At 37.6% G+C, this 26,740-nt stretch overlaps 2 protein-coding genes across 3 annotated transcripts in view; both read right to left on the reverse strand.

The window, feature by feature from the left end:
• Nucleotides 1–26,740, reverse strand: part of LOC140340425 (uncharacterized) — a 148,599-nt gene that overhangs the window by 97,013 nt on the left and 24,846 nt on the right. The gene's annotated exons all lie outside the window — the stretch shown is intronic.
• The window catches only part of SIK3 (SIK family kinase 3), a 98,750-nt gene that overhangs the window by 30,605 nt on the left and 41,405 nt on the right, over nucleotides 1–26,740 (reverse strand). For both annotated transcript variants that reach the window (XM_072425618.1, XM_072425617.1), the window contains exons 2-5: nucleotides 19,841–19,957; nucleotides 15,793–15,856; nucleotides 7,181–7,342; nucleotides 3,317–3,441 (exon numbers count right to left, since the gene is read on the reverse strand). In XM_072425618.1, the coding sequence (XP_072281719.1) occupies nucleotides 3,317–3,441; nucleotides 7,181–7,342; nucleotides 15,793–15,856; nucleotides 19,841–19,957 (468 nt within the window). The remainder of the gene's footprint in view (nucleotides 1–3,316; nucleotides 3,442–7,180; nucleotides 7,343–15,792; nucleotides 15,857–19,840; nucleotides 19,958–26,740) is intronic.

Consider the following 26,740-nt stretch of genomic DNA (forward strand, 5'->3'; position numbering starts at 1 on the left):
TTATTATACACATCTTGATCACTGTTTTCTGGTACCCTTAAACCCTCTGAGGACACATTCCTTCTAAAAATGCTTTTCCCCTTCCCATAATTTTTGGAGTTTACACCTCTGGTGCAAAACCAGCAGACCCTTTTGGCATGGAGAGGTTCTCAGAGGCCCTACAGACAATAGTCTAAGTTTCTTTTGTGCTGAGTTTCTTAGGTGTATTTCAAATCATTAAATTTTGTTCACACTTTTTAAATTTATTATACCTGATCTCACTGAGAGAAACATTAAATTTGGGTCTAGTAATATAAGAAACTGAAAAACTAGTAATTTAAATGTGTCTCTGAATCTGCCTAAGGAACTCAGAAACATTTTGTCCCCCTCTTTCCCTTTTAAATGGGCTAAGGGTTTTATTCGGTATCTGGGTACCAATATCCCGGCTGATGTGAGTAGGGTGGTTGAACTAAAATTCCTGCCTCTTCTTAATACAATACAAAGAGACCTCCAGCGCTGGAGCCAACAGGCCTTTTCGTGGTTTGGCTGTTGCAATATTCTTAAAATGAATATTATGCCACGTCTCCTCTATCTACTTCAAACTCTGCCGGTACATATTCCCCCCTATATACTGAACAAATTCCGATCTGATTTCCTAAGATTTATCTCCCTGTTTAAACAAATTCCTCCTTTGTTTGCCAACGAACAAGGGAGGATTGGCCTTCCCTGACCCGATCTTGTACCATAGGGCAGTCCATCTAACTGGATTAGTGGATCGGTGCAGACATTGTAGCTTTGAAGGGTGGGTAAGACTGGAGGACTCAATTTCCCCTATATTGCTAGGTGTAGCAGCATGGACTCCGTTAGAAGACTGTGCAGCTCTCCGCCGACACCCCTTGATAGGGGAGACGCTTACAGTAGTAACCAAATATTTTCGCGCTGAAGGGATTGAGCCATTCCCCGTTGTCCCCTATACTGGGACACACTAAATTTCAGACTAGTAGGAAAGAGCCGATTTTTAAGGTATGGATAGAAAACAATACTTATAGGGCGGCCCATTTCTTACTTTCCAAAAGATTGAACAAATCCAAATGGACCTCTCCCTTCCCTGTTTGGATGTGTGGAGAAAAGTACAGTTTCAGCACTTTATTTCCTTGCTTCCAACAGCACCAAGTTTTGCCGCCCTCTTGCTCCATTGGAGAGTTTATGTATGTCTGGAGACCCATTGAGGGGTGTTCTTTCACATGTACATAAAATACAGTTGGAGCCCCGCGATAATCCCGACCCTCCTTTCATAACTAAATGGGAGAGAGACCTTATTATTCAATTTCCGCATGAACAAAAGGACTGTAAGCTACACTATAGACACAAGGCCTCAATTAGTAACCGGTACCAAGAGACAAATTACTCACAATGATGAGTATAGGACCCTAGACCGTTTAACAAAAATGTATCCACATACAAACCCACAGTGCTGGAGATGCGGGCAACATACTGGTACCTTGTTACACATCTTCTGGAGCTGCCCTACCCTGACCTCGCTTTGGTCTGGAGTAGCAGAGATCATTTTAGACTCACAGAAATCTCCATTGCTAATAAACCAGAGCTCGCTTTGCTTCATGAGTCGACATTGTCGAGGAAATGCTATAAAACCTCATTGCTGCGCCACCTATTAAATGCAGCCAAGGCATGTATCCCACCACTATGGAAGCAAACTACCCCTCCTACTATACAACAGTGGATTTCCAGGGTTAACGATATACAATTTATGGAAAAGCTTATGACATCAAGTGATAAGTCTCCTAATAGGCCGGTAAGCACCTGGTTTAACTGGGATGACTTTAAATGTTCAGCAGACTATATTAGACTACTCCATCCTCCAGTCTAGGACCCTAGCGCTATATGGGCATATCCACGATAACCAATCCCCCCCCACCCTTCTCCCTCTCCTCTATTTACTCTATCTTATTCTTTTCTATTCTATCTTTTTTCTTTCTTCTTCTTTTTTTCTATTTCCTTTTATTAACTACTGAAAACTGGTGACCAATGGTACACAGATTGAGTTTGACCTATGTTTTAGGAAGCCGTTTTAAATAGGATGTTCCGTTTACTTGCAGACTGCACAACAATAGTATTAGATGTTTTTATACAACAGCAATAGTAAAGTGTATTACTATGCTCTGTAATTGCCTTTTCTATGTAATGCTTCACCTTTTGTATATGGTTTTAATGATGTATCTGTATGCTCTGTTGGTTCCTTCAAAAAAAGTATAAAATTGCTCAGCTGCAGCCTGAGAGCTCCCTAGGATGAAATTCACAGAAAATTATGTATAGTCTTTTGGTGATGTCAGTGGTGATGTCAGTGGTGATGTCAGTGGTGATGTCAGTGGTGATGTCAGTGGTGTCACTTGATGCCCCCTATACCAAAAAAGCTGTTCACTGGTTTAAGCACAGCTGAGCAAAATGTTGATATTTGGTTTAGGCACAGCGGAGAGCTTATTTCTTTCCCAGCACGTCCCTAAACACTCTGTGTCTTACAAGATAGCCTTAGTACAAGTGATATCGGCATGACCTTCTGTGAATCAGGGGAATTTTACATGGGCAGTTCTCTGGACTCAAACCAACGGGTAAAACTGTTAGTACAAAATTAAAGTATAAAATAAAATGATACCAATATGTCAAATGATAGGTTTACTTTGGAAGCTCATAGCCTGCATATTAGCAGTGGCCTGCTGTCAAAAAACTATTAACTTGAACCCACTTTGCCCATTTTTAAAGTTGGTAATAATGGCAATTGTCAGAAAAGTGACATTTTTTATGCAAAAAAAAAAAAATACTAGAGTGCTTGTCTTGATCATATACATGCCAATCAGCTAACAATTGGTATTAATATATTAATAACCTGTCAGTCATTTGTATTTACCACTGTTTTTTAGTACTATAGCTCCATTGATAAAATGGCAGTCATCACAACTTGTTACACATCGCCTGATAGGACAGCGTTGTTTAAGTTGATCTCTAAAGGCCATAATGAAGATCTGTGGCGTACACCGCTACTTTTAAAGATTTTTAAAAAGTTGCGTCGAGGGATGCAATGGCAGTGAAATGATTGTGTATGCCATTCAAATAAAACAATCAATTAAAGTGAATGGAGATTCTGATTGCACACTTTAGTGAAAATGCTGAATGACGCTAAAACAAAATGATTGTGAACAAAATCTTTTTTATTTATTGTTATTTATTAAATCTGGTGTTTTTAAGTAGTAAACAAAGTGGTGATCTGGAATCTGAGCACTACTTTTTTTTTTAAAAATGGTTTTCATAGACTTTTACTCACCCAGATATCCACTTTGGGTCCTTCGTATTCCTTTCCTTCAAACAGTTCAGGAGCTGCATATGGGGGACTTCCACACCAAGTCTTTAACAACTGCCCTGGGGTAAAACGATTACTAAACCCAAAATCTAGAAGAAAAACAGCAAAAGGTTACAACCATAATGCAGTGCTCAGCACACACCAGGAAATAACCTACAATACTTTTCTTAGAAGCTAGCGGGAACATTTCGTTGTACAAGGCCTTTGGGCTTTTGGCTAAACGCAGCAGATCAAGCGAGTCCCACAAGCAGCTGGCCAACTCAGACGTGAACTGTGACAAAGAGCAAGACTGTAGTACAGAAATACAAACCAGGAAGCAAAATGTGTATATAATATATATATGTACTCTAGGACATCCACATTTGCATAGTTAGAAACTATAACAGACTCAAGAATTATATATATATATATATATATATATATATATATATATATATATATATATATATATATATTTATTAACAATTGTACTGATTTTTTGTTTATCTAGAATTTTTTTAGAATAATTCAAAGAGAATCCCTTAATAATTCCTTACTGTTTACCCAAAATCCATAGAAAAAATGAATTACTTTTAACGGGCAGCACAGTGGTTTAGAGGTTAGATCTATGGCCTTTGCAGCGCTAGGTCCCAGCTTCGAATCTCGGCCAGGACTCTATCTGCATGGAGCTCGCAGGTTCTCTCCGTGTTTGTGTGGGTTTCCCCTGGGTACTCCGGTTTCCTCCCACATCCCAAAAAAATGCAGTTGGGTTAATTGGCTTCAACCCAAAATTGACCTTAGACTGTATTAAAGACATATGATTGAGGTAGGGAATTAAATTGTGAGCCTCTATGAGGAACAGCTAATGCCATGACTATGGACTTTATACAGCGTTGCATAATATATCGGCGCTACATAAATACTGTGTAGTAGTGGTAATATTAATATTAAAATTAACTGATCTCTCTGGAGATGAAATACAACTTGCCAAGGGAAAGTTAGCAGGATTGTGGCCATTGAAGGAAAACATATATGTGGCCAAATTAGTGAAACTAGTATTGTACTATAAAACTCAGTGAAAAGATAAGTCCAACTGTCTAAAAATCACAACCCTCAAAAAAGTAACAATATCTTAATATAGGTAAATACAGCAGAAAACCCAAAAACTGGGTAGAAATGTTGGCAACAGTACATTGTTCTGCAGGTTTACAGGAAGCATTTACAGCATAAAAAGTAGTGAAATTATCAGTCACATCTGTGGTTTCCAAGGAATTCGGGAAGGACAAATACAAAAACAAGCAAGATACACACTGAGATGTTCTGACAATAAATCAGCCTTTCCATCCTACTCATCAGATGACTGAAATGAGCAGCTGCCAAAGAAAACAGCAGATGGGAGGATCCAAGCAATTCTAGAGCAGCTCCTGTAATCAGGATTCCCAGGATCATTTCCCTCATCTTCCTGAAATAGCTTCCCCATAAAGAAAACCTGCATGCGATTTGTTAGTATTTCTCAATGCTACAACAAGCAGTTCAGATCGTGAAAGGTAATTCTGACACATGGATGGCATGGAGGCCAAATGGCTAGAACTCTGACCTTACAGCAATCTGGTTTTCTCTAACATATAAAAAAAAATGATATGGTAATTTTCTCACCCCAAAAATTTGCCTCTATGGGTATAGTGAAAACATTAGATAGCAAGCTCCCATAAGGGACAATTAGTGAGATGGCTGTGGGAATAAATAAATCACTGTTTTATTTAGTGTGCTTTATTAATACATGATTAGCTACAAGTGATTTAAAGTATTTATTGGCATAGAGCTCCAATTTATTTTATTCCAATTTATTTATTGGCAAGTCAGCCCCAACACTGTGGATATAACATTAGAGACAATGTAAGCAGTGTTGAACCCAGACAATTTTTTAAGCTGGTTGGGCAGAAATTGTAGGTGGGTGGCAGTTCTTGTATTGTTAAGCCAAAACAGCTGGGTGGTTACTGAAAAGTGCCGCTTGGTGCGCCCAGCTAAATGGGGCTGGGGAGAACACTGGTAAGTATGAGATTGCTTCCTCAGAGATTTTTATTATTAGAATTATTATTACACAGTATAATTGTTTTATCTAAACAATAAATTGTTAGTCCACTCAAACTTAATCTTATCGATTGCTAAATCAAGTCAGAGTTTCAGTACACAATAGGTGAAAATGATATGAACCGTCAATCTCTAGAGATCCCATAGTGCAGATTTTAAAATACCATCACACTGAACTGTAGGGTGGTTAGGTTAAAGGCTGAAGCCCAGACTTCCTTTAAAAGCTAGTGCTCTTTCCTGCCGAGATGTCAGCTCCACCTTGCCTTCCTCTGCTACCATTTATATGGAATCAACTGCACAAAAAGCAACGGAATGCAGTGCATAATGACAAGGTAAAAAACTTCACAAAACATTGATCATTTACTTTAACCCCCCTAGCGGTCTGATTCTGGCCATATTTCCATGCAAAAAGTGGTACAATTTTTTGCATGGAAATTTAATTTACATTGTAGACCTATAATTCTTAGGCATAACTCACCGACACATTTCTAATAATTAATAAATTTAATGATAAACTTAAAAAAACCCACAAAAATCTGTTAAAAAAATAAAAAAATAATGTAATATAACTGTACCGCAGCATATATAGTATATATGATATATTATTTATATATTATTTGAATATTTCATTGTATTGGACTCAATACAGCTATTTTGTATTCGATCCAATACAAAACTATTTGAATTTCCCGCCGCACCGACGCATGTACCAATGTCATCAGGAAACCCCGTAGGACGTCTCTGCACTTCGCGGCTAGAGATCGGAGGAGGCAGACGTGTCCCCAGGACCTGCGGGGAAAAGCAGGACGCTGGGGGACAGAGGCGGAACAAGGTAAGTGGGGTTTTTTTCTGCTTTTAGATACCCCAAGTCTGACTCGGGATTACCGCTTTTTGCATGTAAAAGCGACCCTGAGTCAGACTCGGGAATACCGCTAGGGGGGTTAAGGTAACCCTGAACTTCTTTTTAAACTTTTAAAAATAGATTGCACAGAGCAATCCATTTATCAAACAATAATACAACACTATTACATTTACTTGCCAGTTAAGCCTTTTCTGTGCATGGGGTGGGCATTACTCAATGTAAACACCTTTGTTAAAAACTTGCATTTTAACCCCCCTAGCGGTAATCCTGTGTGTGATTTGGGGTGGATTTTACCTGCAAAAGCGGTAATCCCGAGACACATCGGGGTCTCTTAAAACTTTATTTAAAAAAAAAAAAAAAAACTTACTTTGTTTCGTTGTTGTCCCCCGGCGTCCTGCTGGCCCCTGCAGGTCCTGGGGACACGTTCTCTTCCTCCGATCTCCAGCCGCGAACAGATTGTGTTTTTTTTATTTAAAGTTTTTTTTTATTTAAAGTTTATTATTAAACTTAATAAATATTGGACATATTTTGGTGAGTTATGCCTAAGAATTATAGCATTCAATGTAAAATAAATTGCATGCAAAAAAAAAAAAAATAACGCTTTTTGCATGGAAATACGAACAGAATTAGAATGCTGGGGGGTTAATGCAGAAGACAAAATTAAAAAAAAAAAACCTTAAATAATTAATCAGTAATAAAAATGTAGAATTGTTCAAACTTGGACATGCTGATTTCAGCAGATATTTCCATGTAAATATGTAGGGTGCATGTGATATGATAGCATGGGTTTTCTAGGTTCACCTAAGCAACAACTGAGGGGGGTTGTTACTGTAAGCAAATGTGTGATCATTTGACTATTTACAAAATTAATCAATATGATTTTTTAATTTACTCACCTGCAATCTTGATATTAAGATTTGCATCAAGCAACAAATTCTCAGCCTTCAGATCTCTGTGCACAATGTTCCTGCAGTGGCAAAAATGAACTGCCGCAACAATTTGCTTAAACTTTTTGCGTGCTTCCTTCTCTGCCATACGCCCATGAGCCACAAGATGATCTGTGAGGATAAAAAAAAAAAGAAGGGGGTACTAGAGTCTACAATAACTAGCAGAGGTCAACGAGGTAGAACATATTATTTGGAGGCATAGGTAGTGACATCAAATGACTAGTGGGACAATAGCTAGAGAGTAGGGATGGGTTGAGGTCAGTTTTCTTCAGTATTGGAAGGACAATGCACGTTTCACGGCTGCTGGAAAAAACAGAGATAGTTTGTTCAGTAGAGTTAGTGAAGGGCCAGTGTAAAGGAATGAGAACAAACTAAAATCAGAGGACATTGGGTCCAGTGGTCAGGTAAGAGGTGAGAGGTGAGCTTATGAAAGGAGAGGCAACTTAATCTAAACTCACAAGGATAAAGGATGAGAGGGACAAGTTACAGATGGATGGGGGAGTTGTTGATGGAGCAATATGGTGAGCAGGGATATTACATAGAATTGTGTTAATTTTTTTTTTGTTTTTATTCATTTTTTTTCCTGAGTGTATAAAATTGTACTTAAGTAGGGGTTGTGGGATTGAGAAGGGAGTAAAAAAGAGGCAAAGAGGCTGTGTGTGTTGGATTCTGGGGAAGAAGGTAGAGAAGTAATAAGTATTGGCATATTAAGTGCACTGTTCAGCCTTGAAAATGAGAAAGTCACTACGGAGTTCAGATTTCTTCCACTTTTGGCTGAGTATTAGAGAAGTGTGGCGAGCAGAAGGAGCATGGGGCAACCTTTATTTGCAACCAACAGTGTCCATATTGGGAGGCAGCTTCATCTGGAATTATAGGATTATAGAGATTGAGAAGTGAAGCAAAAAAGTGTGAGAATACAGTGTGATAAATAAATGTGTCTATGCTATTGACTAAAGAGGGGCTATGAAAAGACAAGATGTATAGGGAGGATTGGTAAGAAGACGTTAGTCGAAAGGGGGAGCAGTAGGCTGTTCATGTGAAGGTGCAAAGTTTAGAGAAGACAAGATGAATTGCATGTTGAGAAAGGCACACTGGGTTGTATATGCTCTGTGTTAGAAACAAATAGATAATCTGCTGGAGAAGGGGTTTGCAAGTGTCCTCCATTACAGGTCAGTTTCCAAAAGGTATTTATCATCCAGGTTGTCGGTACCAATTCTGAAACACGAATAAGTGTTCCAGAGAAACTCTGTATACAACAAATATATAAAAAAATGTGCAAAACATAAATATTTCCCATGCCTCTAAGAACCCTGCAAGAATAGAAAAATAGTTGCTCATATTGTTTATTTATTTATTTTCAAAAATGCTAATTAGACTCTTTGAGATAACACAGACAGAAAGCACAGGAAGTTACTGGCACACAAGATACCTGGTAGGATCAATCAATATTTTTTTTTGGAACTTAAACATTTTGAATGGTATATTTAACAGACCAAAAAGAAGTTATATGTTCGTTGTCATGGTTTACATACACTTTAACAGGGAAATGTGTTTGTCAGCTCTGATCTATGGCTGTCTGCAGCTCACATTTTCGTTATTTCAAGGCTGTAACTATTAACAAAAACTGAAAAGAGAAGTGGTGATTATAATATTTACCATTATGCAGTGGTGTAAAATAAATGGGAGAAGAATAATATTCAAATACTTTTGAAAGGTTTGATGATAGTTAACTATATATGAATGGATACCGATAGTTCAGTACAGGCAAGATATTCTAAGCCAACCATATTATTACGACTAGAGGAAATAGTTCAAGAGAAGGAAAGCAAAGGACATCCCCCACCCAACCCCTGGTGTCCAAGTTAGCAACCCTCCCAATTCAATATAAGTAGACAAAGTCTGGGGACAGTGGAAACATCTGTCCATAAGACACACAAAAAAGCATCATCACCTAAACACAGGCAATGAAGTGTGAAGTAACTGAACACAATATCCGGACTTTACTGAAATTTATACTATATAAGTCTGAAGGATTTTAAGCTACACTCTACTACTGCCTCTGCGTTTGACTTCTGACTGTGTAACTGTATTTAAATACATGTATCACATAATTATTGTCCTTTACTGAGAAATCCAGATTGATGAATAAAAACCTACAATATTCTAAATCACTAGAAGAGGTAAATATGAAGGGTGCCAATGCTGACCCCATCCTCCCAAAAAGCTTGTTGCCTGGCTGCCAGGCTTATGCTTCTGGTTTCAATGCTATCCCAGTCAATGATTCAAAACAGTTATGGAGATAAATATTTCTGACTTCTGTTTGTTCTGGGTCAATAACACTGAAATAATGCCTAAATATTCTTTTTTGGCAAGTGCAAAGCTGTTAGCCTGAGTTTGCAGGCTTTAAAGTATATGTTTTTACAAAGTATAGAGGCGTTACAACTCATCAGTTTATTTTCTGTTGTCTGTGTCCTGTAAAGAATGTGAAGAAATCTGAACAAAGTGAAAAGGGAATGTGCCTATTAACAGAGTTATTTGATGTCATGTGTTTCCACACATTTAGCCTCCTACCTGGTAATTTTACCTGGTTATAACTAGTGTTGGTGTTCAAATTCGGGTTTTTCTTATATATGGCTGTTCGAATTCGGATAGACCTGACCCGAAAAACATGGGATTCAACTTTGCAAATTTGTAAAACAGGCTTTAATGTTAAAGTAATTTATTAAATGTGATTTGTGTAACTAACTTATTTTTTTACAGGTTATCCCACAGTGACAGGATGATTCCCACGGCTGCATTTATTCGGAGCACAGCCATGGGAATCCTCCTGTCAGTGTGGGTTTCCCGGTCACTAGAGGTTAAAAGTCTCCCCATTTAGTCACTATCCAAGAACACATACTACAGTTACGCTAGGGGTGCAAGAGCAATCCCCTGATTGCTCTTGCAGTTCTACACAGTCAAGAAAATAACCTGAATTTTCTCCCCTTTAATGGTGTTCGATCGCCTGAAAAATATTGGGCTATTCAATCGAATAGTCGCCGAATAGAACACTGATCTATTCAACCAACACTAGTCATAACCAAAAAAAAAAAAAAAAAAAAAAAGAAAAACCTACCCAACAGAAACAAGACAGCAAGAAAACACTTATGAATTTAAGATTATAAGCCTTCTAAGCCTTCTCTACTTCAAGTGGAAATTACACTTTAACAATTCGTCATCAGGAAGACGATTTCCCTGCCCGATCACTCTGCAGATCTGTCAAAATCACTGAGCTATACATGCGCATCTCAGCATTAGTGGCCAAGACACCCAGCAGATCCTGGCTTCCCCTGTGGTTGCCAGCACTGAATGAACTCCAGTGCACCTGTACGAAGATCACAAGAAGGAAGAGAAGGAAGAAGATGATGGCACACTGCAGTGGGACCGGTAAATTTCACAATGTTTAGCATGCTTTAATACAAGATTTGTCACTGCTTCTTCTACCCCAGTCTGTTTTCTTGTTTACTTTTTGGTGTTTTCCTTCCCTGGGTGTCAATGTCACTGCCTGCTCGACAAGGGCGTTTTTTCCAAGCAGTTCCCAGTGGGGTGACCTTCTGAATGGACCAGAAAATGCCATTAGCAAGAGGGGACAAGTTAGAATGGGCCACACAGCAGCAGTGAATTAGTGGGTAACAAAGCAGCCCTCTGTAAAAGGACCTGGATGGTGATGACTACAGTTAGGTCCATAAATTTTTGGACAGAAACAACTTTTTTCTAATTTTGGTTCTGTACATTACCAATTACCACAATTAATTTTAAATGAAACAACTCAGATGCAGTTAAACTGCATACTTTCAGCTTTAATTCAGTGGGTTGAACAACAAAAAGATTGCATAAAAATGTGAGGTGCTAAAGCTTTTTTTTTTTACACAATCACTTCATTTCAGGGGCTGAAAAGTAATCGGACAATTGACTCAAAGGCTATTTCATGGGCTGGTGTGGGCAATTCCTTCATTATGTCATTATCAATTAAGCAGATAATAGGCCTGGAGTTGATTTGCAGTCACATTGATTGGGAGGCGTTTCATAATACAAATGGACACTGACCCAAAACATACAGCTAAAGCAACCCAGGAGCTTATTAAAGCAAAGAGGTTTTCAACCAAGTATTAGAAATGAACATTTCATTTTCAGCTTTTTAATTTGTCCAATTTCTTTTGAGCCCCTGAAATGAAGTGACTGTGTTAACAAAAAGACTTTAGTTCCTCATATTTGTATGCAATCTTTTTGTTCAACCCACCGAATTAAAGCTCAAAGTCTGCAGCCTGAGCTGTTTCATTTAAAATTGTGGTAATGTACAGAACCAAAATTAGAAAAAAGTTGTCTCTGTCCAAATATTTATAGACCTAACTGTATATCTTTCTTCACAGGGTATGGGACAGTTCAATTCCTTGCGTGGTGGCGTTCGATCGCGCGAGTATGAGCTTTAATTTTTTTTTTTTTTTGTCTGGAGATACGATTTAAAATGACAACCAACACCACCATTTAGATCTGTGTTTAACATCTTCAAATTAGAGTTGAAAATTTCTTTAAAGTATTTAATATAGCTGCCAAATGCTCCCGGGTAAAAGGTTGCAGCATGTACTGCTCTCAGTGAGACCTAAATGTGAAAGATCTTCAATAAACACAAACAGCTAAACTTTCTGGCCAGATGTCTGTAGCAAACAGATGTTTGCCTAAAGTAAAAGTAAAGTTCCACTTTTAAAAATGCATTATCATGCAGGTTATTGCAGAAAGGGACAGGCAATGCCCTTCCTGCAAAAATCCCTTGTTCCTGCTCTGGGAAACTGTCAGAAAAAAAAAAAAAGCGAAGATTGCAGGAAGAAGAAGGTGGTACCCTGCGACAGAATGGTTATAAGCGAGTGTCATGGGTTTAATCCTGCTTTATGTCCTCCAAAATAATGCATTCTAGGATGATTCTTGACAAGTCCTGCATGCATCATCTGCTTGTACAGGTCTACAGCCCAATGCTGTGATGTGAAGGAGGCTGTAGACAAGAAAAGTATCTTTAAAGTGGTTCCTATCTGGTGGGACCTGCATACAAATGAGGTTTTACTTAGAAAAGCTAATTATAGCACATATTTTTTTACAGTAAAGAAACCTGGCATTTTACTAACATTTCCATCCTCTGGCATCTGGGATCAAAACATTTATAGGTGAAAAGGCAGCAAAGTGCTGCTTAAAAGTCTACTTAAGAAGTGATATGATCTATTTGTAAGTTGGATTCCAGCATCCAGTGTATCACATGCAGACCTCACATTCAACACTTGCTACTAGTCTGGCAGAGAGTAGGCTGCAGCTGACATTTACTTGGCGGGGTACCATTATGATACAGAATTCATCCAATTCAATGCAACTTTTATTAACCAATGTGTGTGTCCGGCATTCATCCGGCATTCATCCTGCATTCCTGGAAAGAAAGTAACACATCTGATGGAAGAGCATGCTCCTATTTATAGGGATGGTTGTTGAAGGAATGCAAGAAGACCAAAAAGTTTATTCTCTACAGTGGGAATGTTTAGATAGCCAGGAGGCGGCTGCAATAAGGCAACGAGAAGATTTCACAAGGAGGGTTCAGAACATGATGTTCAGCCAAGTAAATGGGGGCACTGGGATCCCCTAAGACCTTCAGAAATTAGGCCACTCTGGTAATAGTTGAATGTTTCCTTCTTAATCCCTCTTTTTTGACTAAATCCCCTGCAGCATTGTAGTGAAAATTCCATGACTGCTATTCTATGTAACTAAGTGATAAGACAAGGACTTGATAGAACTTTACACGCTGTATTTAAACAGTGAATTGGATTAATTTTCTCTTTCTTGTAGACTCCTGTTCAACTCTCCATAGCCCCCCACTGGCAGCAGTTGGGTTAAACCATGTTATGACTCCCACACACCATACATCCTGTTTACAGAGTCAGGCTGCTGCATGCATGAAGGACCAGTATCTCATTACCAGTCACGAGGCTAATGTAACCCTTCCATGACTGACAATAACGGGTTTGTTTGCAGCAGCATGTTTTTGGAGTAGGACTGGCTCATCAGCTGCTCTCATTTTTGAAATGACGGCTAAATAATCCTACTGCAACATAAATCACATTGTCTTCATATAATTCCAGGTCTCATCTATGAGTAAAAAAAAAAAGGATCCAAATACATAAAGGATTTAGAAAATACTCCATCAAAGGGAATCACCATTTATAAATGGAATTTATGACTTTTAGGTAGTGATTAAGTAAACTCAATTTAAGCTTTAAGGATTTAAGTCCTCACATAATAAATCCTCACTACGCTCAACAAACCTGTAGAGAATCTGTTTTTTGCCCATGCAGAACATAGCTACAGATAGGTTTGATGGACCTAACTTAGAATGATGAGCCTTATGTTGTAGAGATATAAGTGTGAGATGGTTGAATATTTCGACAAAAGAAATTTGGCAGAACGGACACCACTCTGTACACAAAAAAAAAAGCTGTGTTGTTATCCCACAAAACTTAGGACACAAGATGAAGAGCCAACTGCATTTCTAACAGATCAATGACTATTCTGTACTTGCAGGGTCTTTAGAGGAATAAACATGAGGTACAGACATCTACTACAGTGATGCACTGTATTCCTTTCTTGGTATACACTTTAAATCATTAAAGACCCAAAGTTCCTGCACTGTGAACTGGAACTAAGTGGCTGTAGAAGCAGCAAAATAGACCTCTAATATAAACAGGTTACTGACTAAAAATCAACCAGCATTATGCATTTACCTTTAAGACTATGGAATCCAACTTCAAAGCCTCATCGCTCCATACTTTCTGTCTAACCAATCTAACCAACTTTATTATTGTATACCTTATATCTTGTGGAAAAAGAAAAAAGGAGGAAGAGAAAAGAAGGCTTTTTTAATTTAATTATCATCAAATTTTACCAATATAACAAAGTATAGACATTACACTAATAAAATCATACATAAAAGTTTTTTGTCAAAACCCGTGACCTATTGTTACTTGTACACTATTGAGTGAATAAGTCCTTACCCAACGCATTTCGCCCAAAGGGCTTCTTCAGGGGATATGGAAAAATGAGTAACAGGGTATAAAAAGAACAAAGTAACAGGGTAACGTTACAAAGGAGACGTGTATTATGCCTTTTCACATTCAATAGTGTACAAGTAACAATAGGTCACAATAGGTTTTGACAAAAAAAAACTTCAAATTGTTCTTTCAGTAACACTTTATGTATGATTTATTAATCTAATGTCTATACTTTGTATTATTGGTAAAATTTGTTGATTAATTGGTTCGGGGTAAGTAAACGTATAAACATGCGTTACAGTACAATCCGATTGTCATACAACATTGTATGACAATCAAATTACAACAGAAAAAAAATACCTTGTCCCCGCAGCTCCTCCGGAGACGTCTTCTGTCTTCTCCCGGGGTGTGCAGTGACGATCTCCGGGGTTTCCCGGTGACGTCGCTGCATGCGTCGGTGCGGGCGGGAGGCGGGGCGGGAAATTTAAATCACTTTGCATTGAACTCAATACAAAAAAGCTGTATTGAGTCCAATACAAAGAAATCTTTATATAATATATAATTGTATAATATATATATATTCTATATAAGCTACTATACAGTTACATTACATTATACACTTTTTTTTTTTTTTTTAAAGATTTTTTAAGTTTTAATAAAAAAAAAATTAATTATTTAATTTTTTAAAATTTTGGACATATTTCGGTGAGTTATGCGGTAATTTGGTGAATTATAAGTAATTGAGTAATTCGGTGAATTATAGCCTACAATCTAAAATAAATTTCCATGCAAAAAAATTTGACACTTTTTGCATGGAAGTTCGTAAAGAATAAGAATACCCGGCGTTCGCGTCCCTCGGCGATTCCTGAGGATGTCAGTGCATGCGCCCGTCGATGGGGGTCGTAGCGGGAAATTCAAATATTTTGTATTGGATTCAATACAAAGTCCTGTATCCAATCCAATACAAAATAATACAAAATATATTTATGTGGTTTTGTCTATAGGTATGTGACGTTGGGACTCTGTTTTAAAATTTACCACACCAGGGAGGTGTTTTAGAAAAATATGAAAGTATACCGAATTATTGCATTTTCAGTATTTTTGATTTACGTATTCTTGTTTAGGCTGATTTTTGTGTTTTTTATTTAATTTTTTTAAAAGTAGTTTTTTTTTTTTATGTTTCATATTTCATATTTATGTTTATATTTTTATTATGTTTTATATTTATGATATCTACTAGACCCTTGTTTGGACATATTTCTGTAAGTTACAGGTCTACAATTTAAAAAAGAAATTTCATGAAAAACAGTGTACCGCTTTTGGTACAGAAATCTAAACATCAGTGAAACACCCCCCAAAAAAAAGCCTTCTTTCCTTTTCCTCCTTTTTGCACAAGATGCATCGTTCATTAAGACTTGGCACTATCCTGTGTTACCGGATCCTATAGTTGATATTTTCTCTTTTGGCACCCCCAGTGTTATTTTCTTTTGCATAACTTACCAAATATTTCCCCACCACTGGCATATTCTGTCACAAGATAGATCATCCTTTCAGTCTCCATCACCTATAAAAGATACATCAACATAATAAAATTTACAGAGAAATGGACACTTAAATGCTTTTGCTGGATGTTGCTGATTTTACAGATTAAGGTACCCAGATCATACACACTGCAATATTTACAAAATCTGAACAAGTAGTAAACTTACTTTCACAACAATCTATGTTTGTTCTTACACTGTATTAGTAAGCACTGTGAATTATAGTGTATGTCCAGACAATGCGGTTTTTTGATGCTCCCTAAGGCTGGAGAGAATACACTTTCATCAGTGAAGCTGGGTGATCCAGCAAACCTGTGATGGGTCTGGTCCAGGATTCAAAACATTTGCTATCAAATAGCAAATGACTTTGAAGAATCCAGGTTTGCTGGATAAACCAGCTTCACTGATGAAAGTGTATCCTCTCCAGCCTTGGAGAACTTTCATAAATCAGGGACAATATTTTTTCTTTTGTGTACAGCAGGGAAGGGTTAAAACTGATGTCTGTACCCTACTATGGAGAAAATCTCCTTCACTCCCTGTCCTAAAGATGCAACAAGAAAAAAAAGAAAATTGTTATACTGTAAAAAAAAAAAAAAAAAAAGTTTTTCCTTGAACAGGTGTGACCACTGGAGGATTCCATCACCTATTGTTCTGGTAACAACTCAAAGTGTTGGGATTTCATTCCCTCATTTCCTGTTTTGGTATCAATGAAAATTGGGTATTATGCAGAGCTTTACAAAGTCCATAGTCACATTTTGGTACATTGTCTGATGGCAGAGTCCCCAATCTCAAAGGGGAGAGCGCGGCCAGGCACCATCACTCGTGCCATCAGTAAAACCAGTAAAGATAAGAATATATGAAATACTTTAGAAAGAAAAACTTTACAATAAAAAGCAGCCAAAGAAGGCAGGGGAAAAAGACAGTAAAAAAGGTAAAAAAAAAAAATTACTTTTCTGCAGATAGGACATAGTCCGTCCCTCACCAACTGAAAACTTTCTGCTTACTTTTACAAAAAAAGTATTCACTAAGCTATCTCTCCAGGATAAGTACCTCCTTTTGTAAAAAGTGTTATGGTTACTTTCCACTGAACCCAAAGCTTAAAAAAGTTACCTGGTTAGATTGGTGTATAAAGTTTTGTGAAATAAGCCATGTGTTACTGTGATGATATATTTCTCTTAAAAAACATTTAAATCTTAAAAAAAAAATAATCACAGTCCAACACATGCACCTCTGCTGAATCAGAACTTGAGCTCCCCAATGAGCACAGCTCATGCCTTGCCGATTTTAGAGCATTAGCTAGGGAGTAGGTGTGTCGGACTGCCACACTGCTTTTATACAAAGAGCAAGGACAAGGTTTCCTACCGAGGCTATTAGTGTTAGGGTAACTTGACGCATCCTAAATGTATGTAACTAAATTAAACTGAAAGTTCTGTTGGGCTTTAAGAATGACTTGCCAGATGGTAAACCATTTGTGATGAATTAGATTCTCTGGTTTATCAAAGCAGGACTAAACCTGCAGAACTGAACTCATATGTCCCGGTTACCTCAAAAGGCACAACCCTCTGTGTGTGATCTAGCTTATGAATTACGGGGGACGTATATATCTGTGAGTAACATTTGTTGTTTGTTTAAACGTATTTAAATTGTAATGTTATTGAAATTTGCTGTGTATATTTATTACTGAATTTGTTATATGTCTTTGTGTTCCTGAGGAAGCAGACTCTGTTCTGCGCAACGCATAGAGCCAAACTAGGAATAGGAGACGATCTAGAGCATCAAAATTATGTTAACTTTATGGATTTTTATTGTATTGAATAAAATACAATATTTTGTGGCAAATGTTTATTGTCAAATCAATATGCCTGAAAAGTCCCACTAAAAATATCTTCACTTTTGTGTGAAAATTGATAAGTATATGGATAGGGATGTGGCATGAGTTAATTGTTCACCATGGTGAATTGAATATGAGTCTAGTTTATGAATTACATATACATTGTCTGTGAAGAGACCTACATGTTTGCATATGATCTGGGCTTTGGACTTTACCTGCTAGGCGTTTTATTTCTGTCCGGATTTATATCTTTAAAAGCAGTACATTGTCTTTCATAAAAATGTATTTTACAGTATAATATAATAGTATGAGTATAATAAAGTTTGAAACACAAAATCATGTCAAAATAATAAATTATATAAATTAAAAAAATTACATTTTCCTCCACAGGATCGGTTCTGACACCTATTATTCACAACCCCCTATTGCCTGATAGTCTTACCAGAGAGATGTGGCAACCCTGGAGGGAGAGGGGACTGTTCCACCTTCAGGATATTTTACAACCCGTGGAGAAGAGGCTGTTCTCCTTTTCGGAACTCCAAGCCATGTTTGACTCTCCCCAAACTGTCTTTTTTGGGTACCTGCAGATCAGACATTACGCCCTCTCCCTCACCAAGGCACCCAGCTTTTCAAAAACTACTTCCTTTGAGAGGATATGCATGCTTGGGCTATATACTAAAGGTCTGGTTTCCTCAATTTACCGTCTCCTTCATACTAGTGTACGAGGGATTTCAGGAAAATTTGCTTATATGAGCACTTGGGAATCTATTCTAGGCCGCTCTTTGGATAGTGAGGAGTGGTCAGACATATGGGAAGCAGCGCACAAAAGCTCCATCTGTACATTATATAAGGAAAACTTATACAAAATAGTATTTCGATGGTATCACATGCCTGATGTATTACACAGGTTGTTCCCCGTTGTGGACCCTACCTGTTGGCGATGTGGGACACAGCGGGGAACTTTGGAACATGTGTTTATTCAGAGATATTGGGACCGGGTCCATAAGCTGCTTCAAGATGTAACTCAACAACAGTTGTCACTGGACCCGCTTACCCATCTATTGGGGTTACCCTTCACGGGTCTCCCCAAACCTACTAGCAAACTGATTGCCCATGTCTTAGTGGCAGCTCACACCCTGATCCCGACCAGATGGAAGTCCACTCTGCCCCCCTCTTTAGAGGATCTATATACCCGTATACAGGATGTTCGCCTAATGGAATACCTTACAGCCCTTATACAAAACAAAGTGGATAGATTTGAAAGGATCTGGGATCCATGGGACACCTTCTATGCTCAATTGCACGTTTAGGGTTTAGTTGTGCTCAACCTGACCCGGTATACCTCACTAATGATGCCCTCCTGCCCCCCTTCTACCCCCCCTCTTGTTGTTCATACGGGTTATTATTTTGATTGCTTATATGTACCTGTTTATTCTTTATTGTATGTTTTCTTTTTTTTCCTGTGATTGTTGTTTGTTTCAGCAATACCGGATGGGATTTTACTTCGGCCTTGATGTTACTTGACAATAACATTACTACCTTGGACGAGGACATATACTTTGATTGTTGGGTATTTTGCTACACCTGATGTTTATTGGTATTATGTATATTGATCCTATTCCTGTATTGCTGTACACCTTGTTTATATTCAAAATTTCAATTCAAAAAAAAAAAAATTACATTTAATAATAAATTTATTAATAAACTTTGACATGATTTTGTGTTTCTAACTTTTTTATACTGTAAAATACATTTTCATGAAAGACAATGTACTGCTCTTAGATATATAAATTCAGTGTATTGCACTCAATACAGTTATTTTGTATTGAATGTCATACAAAATAATTTGAAATTCCTACGCGACCCTAGCGGCGGCCATACGCACCGACGTCACCAGGAATTTCCAGGGAACATGAGCACACTCGCTGGGAGACAGATCGAGGAAGAGGACGAGGACGAGGCCGAGGCCAGAGGATGACAGGACACTGGAGGACGCCGATGGGACCAGGTGTTTGTTTTTTTACTTTTTTAACTATCTCACGTGTGACTTTTACCCCTCAGACTCGGGGTTACCGCTGGGGAGGTTAAAGAAAGCGGGTAAAGAGTAAACAGAATACAAGCACGTCAACACAAGTGTAAAATTTCCCCAACACTCCCATGATAAATAAATGCTTACCTGATACAGCCGGATAATATGGGGGTGGCTAAGCATCTTCATGATCTGCACTTCACGGAATATTTTTTTCAGATTTTCACCATCTAGCTTGGTCTTGTCAATTATTTTTATGGCAACCTGCAAAAGGAAAGAAACGTTGAGTGGACAGAGCAACAAGTGTCCTATATACATTATCATTCTACGTCCCTATATAGAAATAAGCAAAACTTCCCTTTGCATGATACACTTTTATGAACTTATCAGGTCAGAGACTAAAGGAAATTAAAGGTCGGTATTCTTATGTAAGAGAGCGCAGCAGGGTGACTACCACTTTGATGTATGTACAGAGGCTTTAAAAAATTAACTTCCAAACTGCAAACTTTTTATATCACAATGTGTCTTTATTTATAAAAAAAAAAAAAAAAATCTAATTGTTTTGTATTTTGTCTTTCATACAGTTGAGGGAGCTTTTGTCTCCTTTTTCATGTTTACCGGTCTTATTCTTAGCTGCTCTGTTGATGCCAGTGTCCATATAAAACCTAAAACCTGAATCAGGCTGCAGAAAAAAGTACACACCCCTCATAAATCAGACAGACAGCTCTTTATTAAGCAAGGTTTATGCTCCCTGCTAGCACACAGGTGCACAACTGGGAAAACAGAGACACAGAGTTGTCCCTATACAAAAGAAATCGGAATAGGATCTAAAAATTTAAAGATTTAAAAAATATTTTTTTTTCTCTTTAAAAAAAAAAAAAAAAAAAAAAGGCTTTAGGTTATAATTTAAGCAAACATGCTGTATGTTTTATATGTGGGTGATTAGCATGAAGAATTAAAACATCTTAAGCATGACAAAATAGGCCTACAGTCTCCAATGCCTAACCACCTGTCATTTCCTACATATAGCCATTAGATCTGCATGTTAACAATTCAAGAATCTTCAGTGAAGCTTGATGCAGACATAAAAATAGTTGTGGCTAGAAACAAACTTTTCTGATATTTTAGGTGATAAAACAAGTGCAATACGCACAGCGGAGGCCGAGTGAGCAGCACCCTGGTGCGCTCTCTTCCATAGAATCGCACAGCTGTTACTCCCCATTGATTGTTCATCAATATGCCACGGTGGGTTGATTGACATTATGGGACAGCTGTAAATGTCAGAATTTCACCTTAAATAGGTACAAGCATTTGTTTAGGTGACAATCATCTCACTTGTGTACTTAGCTTCTATGTTATAAGGAGCCCCTATAATTTGGGCTGTGGCCCTTCAGAACTTGACAGAAGACGGGTGGGTTATGATGTGGTAAAAGTGGGAAAGTGCACCAATCCTTTCACACACACCAGGGATTCCCAGAGCACAGTGTATTATCTAGGGAGAATAAAAGTCTGATTTCCAGACAGACTGACCTTTATTAAAACACGAGACTAAGTGGTTTTACAACACCAGTAACTGTTTTACATAATGATTACAATGTGTAAAAAAAAAAAAAAAAAAGCTAAAAACTTCATGTGCAATTTTCAAACTTATACATAAGAAAATACAAATTTGTAAAAGAAAATATGCACAAAGTCATTTAGCATTTAATTTCCCTAAAATAAACCGGGGCTGTGAAGAGGAGCTGTTATGTTGTTTTAGAAATGTTATTTTAGAAAGGAATACTATGGACTATTTGTCTGACTTGTAGATTACTCCTCTGCTCAGAAGAAACAGCATGGTGCCAAAACAAAGAATGTCTGATCAGTTCTGCGCAGGTGTGGACACAGGGAGGTGCAAAGTGTGCCACTGGATGAGGGCCCTGACCCTTTTCAGCCTCCAGGGGTCACCAATTCAGTTCCACACAGGGACCCATTGTTGGCTATGCGTGTAGGCCTGCAATGATTTGATTTTAGATTTTTTTTTTCATGAACTACAATATTTTAGTCCTCTCATGCATAGATTTAAATACACGTCCTATCATCTGCATGCTCTACTACTGCTTTTCACAACTTCCTTGCACAGTGGTCAGCTGCTCCACTTTCAGGTTGGCCATCCAGTGTCACCCAAACCGTTCCTATGAGCCTAGAATGCAGTGATATAGTTCCTGTCTTCAGCATCATTGAGCAGCCTGGGATCATAGTGTATTGCTGCAATGAATGGAAGGCACACGTGAAAAAATTTGTGACTTGTGAGCACTATTGAAGGTGGCATACAGCACAATGTCACAGAGATTTACAGAAATATTTCTGCAAATTCCTTTAAGCGGACCTAAACAACCCCTATATGTAAAGTAAAAGTTTCATTAAAAAAAAAAAGTGCAGCACCACCCCTTTAAGTCTTGATTGCTGCGGCGATAAAGAGTGAAGGGGAGCGCAGAGCCTCCCGGGATGCCTAGGTCACGCATCCCGGCTCTTGGCTGCTCCTTATGTGCATGCCCAATATTAGGGCAAGGGTCATTTTCTCCACTAAGGGGAAATAGATGCCGATCTCACGCATGCGCAGCAACCAGCATATAACATTCATTTACAGTTCAACTAATCAGAAATTGCTGTAAAAGTTACTAATGCAAGGCCAAGCCATTATTAGCATACATTTATGTAAATTAGTAACAAGTATTACCAAATTTAAAAGGATTTGGCATAAATATCACAAAATAAAGTAGTGGGTGCTATGTATCACAACACAAACTATCACCATGTTCTTTAACACAACAGAAAAGTGTCGATCTTCTAGATTGTAAGCTCTTCCAGGGCAGGGTCTTCTCCTCCTCCTCCTGTATCACTGTCTGTATCTGTCTGTCAGTTGCAGTCCCTATTTAACGTACAGCGCTGCGTAATATGTTGGTGCTATACAAATCCTGTTTATTATTATTAATAATAATAAATGGATGTTTGAGGTCATTCTTACAGCTGGGAATTACTAGACAAATCTCTTGTTATGTTATGTTGGGCGTGTTATATATTAAGATGTTGATATGATGCTACTTGTAAGCTGTATGTAGCTTCTATTTTTTGCACCTTTACTGTGTATTGTTGTTTTTTCAGATGTCAAATAATAGAAATAAAGTTAAAAAAAGTTATGTTTAAAAAAAGTGTTTTATGTTTAGCGGTTGCAGATTACATTCACCTTCCATAACATTCAAGCAAAGATTTGCCCCAAAGCACTAATCTAACCAACTGATGAAATTACAACTGATTAATAAATCCCAACAAACGTAGAATGAAAATAGGTTTTTGGTGAATCATAAAATGACGTTTCCAGTGATTTCTTCTCAGGATTTCCCTACAATGGGTAGTTTCATGGGTGATTCACCATGTGCATTCTTATTACACAATGACATCTTGTGCTAATTTCATTTTACACTTGTCAGGTAGGTTTCCTATTTTTTATTTTACATTTAAAGATTTCAAATCATGCACTGTATTAGTAAAAGGAAGTCTGTTAAGATAAATGTGCTGCTCCTGAACCTCCATCGGAAACTGCCATTTGTCTGGCATTACCTGTCTTCTAATAAATCATAGTTGCTGACCCAATTTGTTGTACTATGTCAACATTTTGATCGCTCTACTTATTCCAGGTCATTGGATCAGCAGGACAGCCAGGGCAATAGTATTTTAGTAGGAAAGGTAACAGGTCAGTCCAAGCCTACGAACACATTTGCAGGAATTAATGGCAGAGTTGCTCTCGAGGTCACACAAAGGCCTTTTGAAGCATTTTTAGCAGTGAGGGGAGAGAGGAAGACATCACAAATAGTGTGACTACCTACGTTTTCTAGTGACGCTGTAGCGGTTTTGTGACCAGATCACAAATGTGATATTAACACAAAACTACAGTAGCCAATATTATTATTCAAATGTAATACTTCATGGAACAACCCCGACTCCTCAATCACCACCATAACTTTCGCCACCTGAATGGACAACGTGACTACTGTGTCCTCCCTTTCCTAGGACAAGTGACCCTGAAACTGATATTTTCCACTTTGAAACACGCGACGGAAATTATTAACACGCTTCCAACATTACATGTTCCACCCACAGTCAACATGAAAACAGAGCTTTGACTGGTGAAAGGGTAAAGGTGTGCGGATCTCTGCTATCAACCACACTATGGAGGAACAATAAGAAATCAATTCTTTAACAGTTCCAAACTCACACAGTCCTTCTAACCTTTCTAATAACTATAATAATGGAATTCATTTATAACTGAATTTAGGTGTGTGTGGTCTAAAATCAGTCTATTCACAGTGAATTGGTCATTACCATGCATGCATATTTGTTCGTTATGGTCCACATAAAAACAGGTGGACAAAGTGATTTTGCACTTTTGAGTTTAGTTCCTATTTAAGTTAGATAAACACCCTAGATAATTCTTGCCCGAGATGAACAATTGTGATCTTTTCAGGGTGAAAAATCAAGCTTTTGTACAGTGGTCCCCAATGCTGTTTACCAATAAAGGTATGTCAAGTCTTGCTTTTACAGATGTTGACATTCTGCGACCAAATGCTAGCATCCAATGAAATGAAAACTAGGCTCTTAAGTCACATATGCTATAGGTATCTTGGAGCAGAAAAAAATTATGCTACGGGGTTGTGTGGAGTTCCAGTAGCACATTCAACTTTGCAATGGTAAAGGGAAGAAACAATTCCAGCAAGTTTTAAATTCCACCAACATGTAAAGCCGGTGAGTTAATAAACTGAAGCTAAAAACAGGTTGATTATTCTAACAACTCAGTGATCCAAAAACATGTCAAAATCAACCATGAACATTTTCAAGAGATGAAAGATAATGTTTTTGGAATGACTTTCAGTCTCAACTTGAATATTAATGAAAATATGTGGGTAGATCTTACACATGCAGTGCATATAAGACAACAAGTATATTAATGACCCCAAAAAAAACATTTGCCAGGGAAAATATTCAAAAAGAAATAATAGCAAGAATTGCTAGCCGACATTAGAAATGTTTGAAAGAGTTGAGTTAGATTTTTGCAAATAGAATGACTGACTGGGTGCTCAAACCTTACATATATATATATATATATATATATATATATATACACATATACATACACACACATTTATTTTCTAATCATTTATCTGGTAAAAATCTAGTTATGAAAACCTGCAGAAATAAAGTCTGGCATATGCACCCAGCCATCACTGTGTTAACTTCAATTCATTTAGAAAATTACCACTATTGTAGCAGGGATACCAAAATGTTTGCACCTAACAAAACACAACTTTGTATTGTGAATATTCACTCTAGATAAAAGCACCAAACACAGCCTGGGCACATAACTTACTAGCTTTATATAGACTTTTACCACCATTTATTAATCTGAGGTTATGTAGAATACCTCTGATAACTAGAAGAACATCTGAACAGAATGTGTTAAACGAGTCCAGAAGTATAAAGCCACGTCTTAAACCAATGGCTAGCTTACCCTTTACCTCTGTGGACTCAAAGCCACATTTGTTTATTTTAGATGAACCAGGAGACACAGTTCAAGAAACGCATCCTGTGTATATGTGCCCTGGAAAGGTAAACAGGCAACAGAGCTTTCACTCACATGGTCATTATTCTGTCTCGTGCATCAGCATCTTTATTGCTTTTCAGTATTTTGGGATTCTATTTACAGCATTTAAGTATTTTGGGATTCTAGGTGGAACATTTTATTACACCTAAACAAAAAAGCAAAATAAACTTCACCTAATAAATAACAATAAGACTTGCAATGTTTCATTAGAAAATTCCAAGTGCCAAAACCTCCCTATTTAAATAATGCCAGTTGCCATTCTTGTTTGTCTAGGATTGATTTATCTCTTACACCTAAACTGGGGACATCTGACATTGGCATTACAGTTGTGTGATATCTTTAATAAATCTCACAATCAATTGAATTAAAAAAAAATATTTAAACATCTTTTCCTCATAGATAAAAAGAATGCACAGTTTTAGTAAGGTGTTGCAGTTCAGCCATTTTACTAATTATCCTATGCCAAGCAACATATCATCAAGGAGAAAACTCAAGGTTTAGTAAAGAAACATGCAAAGACTAGGATCATTTGTCAGGCCCAGGCAAAAAGCAAGCTTTTTTATACCTGTACAGCAAGTTTTGTAACGATCCAGCCCTCAATTTTCTTATTACTCATATCCACACCTTAGCTGTGGAACATTAGTTGGGCTTTACAGATGACAGAAGTGGTAAAATGTTGGCAGACAATACGTTGCCATATTCCAGGGAGGGTGGTATAAACTATGTTGCCTGCAGTTCTAAGGAAGCGGGTGAGTCATTGAAGTAGTTTGTATAATTCTCTTACAAACCTGCTTTCTCTGTGGAAATAAAAGCATGCCAACACAATCCAGAATCACCCCCTGGGTATCCAAGCTTTTGGACAAATGTGTCATCCGCAAAGAAGAAAGTGGGTCAGGAACAAACAGGGACTAAAATGTTAGGTACTTGAGAAAAAATAATAAAATAAGTATGTATGCTGCTAGACATTTCTTATAGGAATGTCTCATTAATCCCAACAAGATAACAGTGTCTAAAAGTAAAAACAAACTTGTAGCAATACTAAAATAAAACATGTAATATATACAGTGTATGGTAAGTTAAACACACAAAAAAAAAAACAAAGTTTTACAGTGGAGCCTCATGTGATACAAAATCTCTGGCAAAAACCAACTTTGTGGTACCCAGCGCTGCCCATCCATTACCATCTACTGAGCCTGTCTAGATGTTACCAAGACTACTTAACACTCGGTAGGTGTGCAGAGATGCAAAACACAAAGCAATTTATACTTTCAGTCAAATGCAGTCCATGGATCTAGATCTCCCTGAAATACCCATGTGGAGAACTTACACAGAATTGTAAGCAGGCAGCTCTTTATTTCAGAAGTAAAATTATATGTCTTCTGCAATTAAACAAACTTACCTGCCTCTTG

This window comes from Pyxicephalus adspersus, chromosome 11 (genome assembly GCF_032062135.1).
Source record: "Pyxicephalus adspersus chromosome 11, UCB_Pads_2.0, whole genome shotgun sequence".
NCBI classification, from domain to species: domain Eukaryota; kingdom Metazoa; phylum Chordata; class Amphibia; order Anura; family Pyxicephalidae; genus Pyxicephalus; species Pyxicephalus adspersus.